This window comes from Haliotis rufescens, unplaced genomic scaffold, assembly GCF_023055435.1.
Source record: "Haliotis rufescens isolate VD_foot unplaced genomic scaffold, xgHalRufe1.0.p SCAF_17, whole genome shotgun sequence".
Taxonomy (NCBI): Eukaryota; Metazoa; Mollusca; class Gastropoda; order Lepetellida; family Haliotidae; genus Haliotis; species Haliotis rufescens.
The window spans coordinates 23,417,931-23,427,008 of NW_025963857.1; the positions used below are offsets into that span (position 1 = coordinate 23,417,931).

The 9,078-nt window shown below is 38.7% G+C and overlaps 2 protein-coding genes across 2 annotated transcripts; both read right to left on the reverse strand.

Moving 5' to 3' along the window:
• Positions 1 to 3,486: 3,486 nt before the first annotated feature.
• Positions 3,487 to 4,465, reverse strand: LOC124129766 (acanthoscurrin-1-like). The gene is made up of 2 exons (XM_048397736.1): positions 3,824 to 4,465; positions 3,487 to 3,569 (listed from the first exon to the last, which is right to left on the reverse strand). Exons 1-2 carry the CDS (start codon positions 4,167 to 4,169, stop codon positions 3,553 to 3,555), a joined length of 363 nt encoding a protein of 120 aa, XP_048253693.1. The 5' UTR covers positions 4,170 to 4,465; the 3' UTR covers positions 3,487 to 3,552.
• A 3,486-nt stretch (positions 4,466 to 7,951) lies between these two features.
• Positions 7,952 to 8,930, reverse strand: LOC125381184 (acanthoscurrin-1-like). The gene is made up of 2 exons (XM_048397738.1): positions 8,289 to 8,930; positions 7,952 to 8,034 (listed from the first exon to the last, which is right to left on the reverse strand). Exons 1-2 carry the CDS (start codon positions 8,632 to 8,634, stop codon positions 8,018 to 8,020), a joined length of 363 nt encoding a protein of 120 aa, XP_048253695.1. The 5' UTR covers positions 8,635 to 8,930; the 3' UTR covers positions 7,952 to 8,017.
• Positions 8,931 to 9,078: the final 148 nt, after the last annotated feature.

Consider the following 9,078-nt stretch of genomic DNA (forward strand, 5'->3'; position numbering starts at 1 on the left):
TGGTCTTTACTCGTATCTGTGTCTCAACGGCAGGTGAAGATAAGAGATGATGGAACAGTTTCCCCCGTCCTTTATATATACCATTTGTGAATTATACGTGATTGATTTACCTTGGGCTGACCACTTCCAGGTAAGTAACGCACCTCAGCTTAATGGTGTAAAGTAAGCATTCTTTTCGCATCAAAGGGCCCGAGGTTATCACCCTACGGGTACACATGCGAGCTGGTATCCATGAACATCGATTAAGGAAGTACAAGACAACGTATATAAAGGTGGCAAACAGACACACTCTCTCTGGCATCGTCGAACTGCATTTCAAACAGTCCTCGATACTCAATGTTTAACCTATATTATTTAGGGGCGGTCGGGTAGCCTAGTGGTTAAAGCGTTCGCTCGTTACGCCGAAGACACGGGTTCGATTTCCGACATGGGTACAATGTGTGTAGCCCATTGCTGGTGTCCCCCGCCGTGATATTGCTGGAATATTGCTAAAAGTGGCGTAAAACCATACTCACTCACTCACTTTAACCTATATTAAGTAAATATTCGATAATGGTCTGAAAAGTGTGTATCCAGTAAATATATGATGTGGGAGCAACATACATCAGACATTATAATGCATCTGTGTGATACGACATAACATGAGACCAGAAAACTGACGCAACACACCAGTACAGCCTCGCCACAGTACAGCAGTAGCACTGTACCACACGAGGTCAACTATGCTAACCGTTTCCGTGTAATACAGCAGCCTGCTCACAAGAAAATAGCTTCTGCTGAATATACTGCAGAAGTCCCCAGATACTACATTATTCTCCCCGAATTTTATTTATCTTACTGCACAATAACTATAAACTACAACAGCTTTATTTCCTAACTGAAAGGGACATATATTGGTTTCTTCTCACAAAGGGACTGTCACTATGAATACTCACAACACCTTTATATGTGTGTAGTATCTGTTAAAAGCCGAAAGTACACCAGTGTCTTCTGAAAACATGATTGACATATGAACAACAGCTTGTTTTCTCGTCTTTGTTGACTTGTCTTTGTATGTGTTTGTGACGGTAGAACCGATGGGGCAGGATACGCTTACTTTTTGGCAACCGCCAGGTATCATCACTATCTGGTTGGTTAGTTGGTTGGTTGGTTGTTTAACGCTGCACTCAGCAATATATTACTGCTATATGACGGCGGTCTGTAAATAATCGAGTCTGGACCAGACAATCCAGTGATTAAAATCATTAGCATCGATCCACCCAATTGGGATCGATGACATGCATCAACCAAGTCAGCGAGCCTGACCACCCGATCCCGTTAGTCGCCTTTTACGACAAGCATAGTCACCTTTTACGGCAAGCATGGGTTGCTGAAGACCTATATATTCTACCCCGGAATCCACTATCTGATAGTCATTCATACGCACATGCTTGTGATCATTATAGTCGGAATCGTACAATGGTCTCTGCTTCGAGCAGAGCTTTCGAATGATTCTGAAAAGAGTTTTGTGGCGTTTATTTGCAACTGCGTTTCTTGAGAGAACTCTCTTATCTTCAACATATCATCTTGATAATTGTACACTTCATTATCAAGGAATTTGTGATAATACGAGCATCACTAAATTTGATATCTCAACTTTTATAGATAACGCCTGAATATTGATATAATAATCATTCAATGATGACCCTTTAACTACATAAATCGTCAACGACAGAGAATATTCAGGCTCGATTATCTGTTGAAACAGATTTCATTGGGTGTAAAAGGCAAGATTGTGCTAAAATGTATACTGAATATCAGTGATGTCACCAGGTGTTAGTGAATAGTTCATATTTGTTGGATGTTTCATGAGCTCCTCCGTCCGTTCCATCGTGTGCCAAATTGGGAGAATGTTGTCTTTTGACAATGTCTCAGCCATTCATACTTTTGCATATATGCTTAATCACTGTTGCAAATAACTCACTTTAACGTGTTTTAATCTTCGGCTGAGTCTTAGGTCGTAAACATTAGAAGAAAGTATATAAATCGTCTCTACCCTTTACGTATGCCCTTGACATGATGAAGCAGTAGTGATAGTGATGATTGTGTTCTTTTAAGTCGTGTTTAGACCAAAACTCTTACCAAGAATAAAACACGCGCAAATCAGTTTGACAATGTGTAACTATATAAGGGTTGCCCAGAAAAACCGTACATCTAAAAGTAAAGACGTGTGTTTTCAGAAGAAAATGCTCTTAAAGTATAACACAAAGGTGTTTTCAAAGATAGACATGATCAAACGACTTGTTTTTACAGTCTGGTTGTTGTTATAAAGACTTATGACACGCTTTAAAGTTGGACCATTTATTCCGCTGAATTTCACTCTCTACAGTTACCAAATGCAATCTCCTTTGTATTGATAAATGATTGTCACTTCTGCTTTGTAATCAAACAATAGGGATATATTAGCTATTTGTTTGTTCATTGTAATCTTCAATCCTACCAATCCAGTTCGGAATCTTCAAATTCGCGCTCTGATTTAATCAATATGTATTTTACAAATAGTGCCTACAGGGAAGGTGGTTAGTAAACACACAACTAAATATCTATATAGATACTTCTCCTATTAATTACATAAGCAGTATGCAAAATGTTAAATTGCATCATCAAATCAAGAAGTACATGTTTCATGGAAATTACAAATAATTCGTAGTTTGATAAGCTATACCCGGACAAGCGTATTTAATAGATACTTTTGAATTCAATCGTTTTGTTTGTGTAATTGATAAACTGTAAAGATATGTTATTGTCATGGAAATTCCAACTGTATGCATTCCCTTCTAACCAAAGCAGTAAGAATCTTGCAACATTTGTTTTGATGCTCTACATCACTATGGCTTTCGGGTTTGTTTTATTGCAGCAGCTCAGATATTATTTATACAAAGCGCCATAACAACATGTAGATTGTATTCTGAATACAACTTTCGCTCATTTTCAAGGACAGCGCACACATTTGCATTTCAATACAGTGCACACTGTCTACCCCTTGATACCGTCAATGACTGCTTTGACAAAAATTGACACGCCTGCTTATTTGTTTCGCTGCATGTTTTTAAAATGCAAATTGAAATACAGACAGCCAATTCCAGATATTATGGTACTTCAAATGGCCATCAAACCCTTTCCTGGCAGCCCAAATGATACATTCCCGTGAAACATGAACTCGGGTAAGTGACATTTGGTGGGAGATATATCAAGCATAAAATCCCTCCTCTTATCATCATGTCCGGTTTCCTCAGGAACTTAATAGCACATTTCAGTAGTTGATATCTTAGCTAGCAGTAAAACGCAATATCATTGAAGTGTGCTTGGATATTGGTCGACAACACGTACTATGTCCAGAGTTTACAATATGGAGAAACATAGATCACTCTTCCATTGTGAACATTCAATTCAGATTAAGATTTTCAAACAAATTTCAAGGCGTAAATAAATATGACAAGATTTTATTGAACCAATTCCATTGGTTTGAGAAAATACATAAATAGCCAGCATCACACTGCAGGTGATAATAACTCAATAATAGCCGATACCTGAAACAAAAAAATAGTAGAATAAAGTTGGGATGTATGGATAAGTCACAACGAAGTCTTGAAACTAGCTGCATGATAAACTATACCAAATATTAGAGAAAGCAGAGAATAGTTTTAAAGATGTTTTGTAAATGTCATCAGCTTTGTCGCTGAAAATAGTAATACCACATAGGTAAATTATGCAATTTTGCAAACGAGACTGGAGGTATATTTACGGATACGATAAACAAATGATATCATATTTTGTGAAATACCTTTTCCCAATCCAATTCCGTATCCTCCCATTCCGTAGAGACCACCATAGCCCCCGAGTCCTCCGTACAGACCTCCCATGCCGTATCCGTATTTGCCTCCGTATAGACCTCCCATGCCTCCGTATATACCTCCCATGCCTCCGTATAGACCTCCCATGCCTCCGTATAGACCTCCATAGCCTCCAAGACCTCCAAGACCTCCAAGGCCTCCGTACAATCCACCCATTCCGTAGCCAATTCCGCCCAGTCCTCCTTTCAACCCGCCAATTCCACCATACAGACCGGTAGGCTCGGCAAAGGCGGTAACAGCCAGGCAGGCAACAAGAGCGGCGACTATCTTCATCATTTTGAGTATCTATTGAGTAACGGGAAAATTATTGTCAAGAAAGGTAAAATAGCATGTTATCGTTACTCATCTGGTAAATTCAGTTCACACCACTCATTGTGAATTATGTTATCAGTTTTGCTTTCACCCGCATTCATATATTTCTCAATTTACAAGAACGTCTTATGTTACATATTCGGACTTTTATGAATTGGCTCAACATAAAGATTGAAAACAGCCTGATGCGCAGCAGATGAATCAAAAATTAAAAGTATACATATATATCACAAGCAAAATTTAAATTAGTACTTGCAGTTTGGTCTTTACTCGTATCTGTGTCTCAACGGCAGGTGAAGATAAGAGATGATGGAACAGTTTCCCCCGTCCTTTATATATACCATTTGTGAATTATACGTGATTGATTTACCTTGGGCTGACCACTTCCAGGTAAGTAACGCACCTCAGCTTAATGGTGTAAAGTAAGCATTCTTTTCGCATCAAAGGGCCCGAGGTTATCACCCTACGGGTACACATGCGAGCTGGTATCCATGAACATCGATTAAGGAAGTACAAGACAACGTATATAAAGGTGGCAAACAGACACACTCTCTCTGGCATCGTCGAACTGCATTTCAAACAGTCCTCGATACTCAATGTTTAACCTATATTATTTAGGGGCGGTCGGGTAGCCTAGTGGTTAAAGCGTTCGCTCGTTACGCCGAAGACACGGGTTCGATTTCCGACATGGGTACAATGTGTGTAGCCCATTGCTGGTGTCCCCCGCCGTGATATTGCTGGAATATTGCTAAAAGTGGCGTAAAACCATACTCACTCACTCACTTTAACCTATATTAAGTAAATATTCGATAATGGTCTGAAAAGTGTGTATCCAGTAAATATATGATGTGGGAGCAACATACATCAGACATTATAATGCATCTGTGTGATACGACATAACATGAGACCAGAAAACTGACGCAACACACCAGTACAGCCTCGCCACAGTACAGCAGTAGCACTGTACCACACGAGGTCAACTATGCTAACCGTTTCCGTGTAATACAGCAGCCTGCTCACAAGAAAATAGCTTCTGCTGAATATACTGCAGAAGTCCCCAGATACTACATTATTCTCCCCGAATTTTATTTATCTTACTGCACAATAACTATAAACTACAACAGCTTTATTTCCTAACTGAAAGGGACATATATTGGTTTCTTCTCACAAAGGGACTGTCACTATGAATACTCACAACACCTTTATATGTGTGTAGTATCTGTTAAAAGCCGAAAGTACACCAGTGTCTTCTGAAAACATGATTGACATATGAACAACAGCTTGTTTTCTCGTCTTTGTTGACTTGTCTTTGTATGTGTTTGTGACGGTAGAACCGATGGGGCAGGATACGCTTACTTTTTGGCAACCGCCAGGTATCATCACTATCTGGTTGGTTAGTTGGTTGGTTGGTTGTTTAACGCTGCACTCAGCAATATATTACTGCTATATGACGGCGGTCTGTAAATAATCGAGTCTGGACCAGACAATCCAGTGATTAAAATCATTAGCATCGATCCACCCAATTGGGATCGATGACATGCATCAACCAAGTCAGCGAGCCTGACCACCCGATCCCGTTAGTCGCCTTTTACGACAAGCATAGTCACCTTTTACGGCAAGCATGGGTTGCTGAAGACCTATATATTCTACCCCGGAATCCACTATCTGATAGTCATTCATACGCACATGCTTGTGATCATTATAGTCGGAATCGTACAATGGTCTCTGCTTCGAGCAGAGCTTTCGAATGATTCTGAAAAGGGTTTTGTGGCGTTTATTTGCAACTGCGTTTCTTGAGAGAACTCTCTTATCTTCAACATATCATCTTGATAATTGTACACTTCATTATCAAGGAATTTGTGATAATACGAGCATCACTAAATTTGATATCTCAACTTTTAAAGATAACGCCTGAATATTGATATAATAATCATTCAATGATGACCCTTTAACTACATAAATCGTCAACGACAGAGAATATTCAGGCTCGATTATCTGTTGAAACAGATTTCATTGGGTGTAAAAGGCAAGATTGTGCTAAAATGTATACTGAATATCAGTGATGTCACCAGGTGTTAGTGAATAGTTCATATTTGTTGGATGTTTCATGAGCTCCTCCGTCCGTTCCATCGTGTGCCAAATTGGGAGAATGTTGTCTTTTGACAATGTCTCAGCCATTCATACTTTTGCATATATACTTAATCACTGTTGCAAATAACTCACTTTAACGTGTTTTAATCTTCGGCTGAGTCTTAGGTCGTAAACATTAGAAGAAAGTATATAAATCGTCTCTACCCTTTACGTATGCCCTTGACATGATGAAGCAGTAGTGATAGTGATGATTGTGTTCTTTTAAGTCGTGTTTAGACCAAAACTCTTACCAAGAATAAAACACGCGCAAATCAGTTTGACAATGTGTAACTATATAAGGGTTGCCCAGAAAAACCGTACATCTAAAAGTAAAGACGTGTGTTTTCAGAAGAAAATGCTCTTAAAGTATAACACAAAGGTGTTTTCAAAGATAGACATGATCAAACGACTTGTTTTTACAGTCTGGTTGTTGTTATAAAGACTTATGACACGCTTTAAAGTTGGACCATTTATTCCGCTGAATTTCACTCTCTACAGTTACCAAATGCAATCTCCTTTGTATTGATAAATGATTGTCACTTCTGCTTTGTAATCAAACAATAGGGATATATTAGCTATTTGTTTGTTCATTGTAATCTTCAATCCTACCAATCCAGTTCGGAATCTTCAAATTCGCGCTCTGATTTAATCAATATGTATTTTACAAATAGCGCCTACAGGGAAGGTGGTTAGTAAACACACAACTAAATATCTATATAGATACTTCTCCTATTAATTACATAAGCAGTATGCAAAATGTTAAATTGCATCATCAAATCAAGAAGTACATGTTTGATGGAAATTACAAATAATTCGTAGTTTGATAAGCTATACCCGGACAAGCGTATTTAATAGATACTTTTGAATTCAATCGTTTTGTTTGTGTAATTGATAAACTGTAAAGATATGTTATTGTCATGGAAATTCCAACTGTATGCATTCCCTTCTAACCAAAGCAGTAAGAATCTTGCAACATTTGTTTTGATGCTCTACATCACTATGGCTTTCGGGTTTGTTTTATTGCAGCAGCTCAGATATTATTTATACAAAGCGCCATAACAACATGTAGATTGTATTCTGAATACAACTTTCGCTCATTTTCAAGGACAGCGCACACATTTGCATTTCAATACAGTGCACACTGTCTACCCCTTGATACCGTCAATGACTGCTTTGACAAAAATTGACACGCCTGCTTATTTGTTTCGCTGCATGTTTTTAAAATGCAAATTGAAATACAGACAGCCAATTCCAGATATTATGGTACTTCAAATGGCTATCAAACCCTTTCCTGGCAGCCCAAATGATACATTCCCGTGAAACATGAACTCGGGTAAGTGACATTTGGTGGGAGATATATCAAGCATAAAATCCCTCCTCTTATCATCATGTCCGGTTTCCTCAGGAACTTAATAGCACATTTCAGTAGTTGATATCTTAGCTAGCAGTAAAACGCAATATCATTGAAGTGTGCTTGGATATTGGTCGACAACACGTACTATGTCCAGAGTTTACAATATGGAGAAACATAGATCACTCTTCCATTGTGAACATTCAATTCAGATTAAGATTTTCAAACAAATTTCAAGGCGTAAATAAATATGACAAGATTTTATTGAACCAATTCCATTGGTTTGAGAAAATACATAAATAGCCAGCATCACACTGCAGGTGATAATAACTCAATAATAGCCGATACCTGAAACAAAAAAATAGTAGAATAAAGTTGGGATGTATGGATAAGTCACAACGAAGTCTTGAAACTAGCTGCATGATAAACTATACCAAATATTAGAGAAAGCAGAGAATAGTTTTAAAGATGTTTTGTAAATGTCATCAGCTTTGTCGCTGAAAATAGTAATACCACATAGGTAAATTATGCAATTTTGCAAACGAGACTGGAGGTATATTTACGGATACGATAAACAAATGATATCATATTTTGTGAAATACCTTTTCCCAATCCAATTCCGTATCCTCCCATTCCGTAGAGACCACCATAGCCCCCGAGTCCTCCGTACAGACCTCCCATGCCGTATCCGTATTTGCCTCCGTATAGACCTCCCATGCCTCCGTATATACCTCCCATGCCTCCGTATAGACCTCCCATGCCTCCGTATAGACCTCCATAGCCTCCAAGACCTCCAAGACCTCCAAGGCCTCCGTACAATCCACCCATTCCGTAGCCAATTCCGCCCAGTCCTCCTTTCAACCCGCCAATTCCACCATACAGACCGGTAGGCTCGGCAAAGGCGGTAACAGCCAGGCAGGCAACAAGAGCGGCGACTATCTTCATCATTTTGAGTATCTATTGAGTAACGGGAAAATTATTGTCAAGAAAGGTAAAATAGCATGTTATCGTTACTCATCTGGTAAATTCAGTTCACACCACTCATTGTGAATTATGTTATCAGTTTTGCTTTCACCCGCATTCATATATTTCTCAATTTACAAGAACGTCTTATGTTACATATTCGGACTTTTATGAATTGGCTCAACATAAAGATTGAAAACAGCCTGATGCGCAGCAGATGAATCAAAAATTAAAAGTATACATATATATCACAAGCAAAATTTAAATTAGTACTTGCAGTTTGGTCTTTACTCGTATCTGTGTCTCAACGGCAGGTGAAGATAAGAGATGATGGAACAGTTTCCCCCGTCCTTTATATATACCATTTGTGAATTATACGTGATTGATTTACCTTGGGCTGACCACTTCCAGGTAAGTAACGCACCTCAG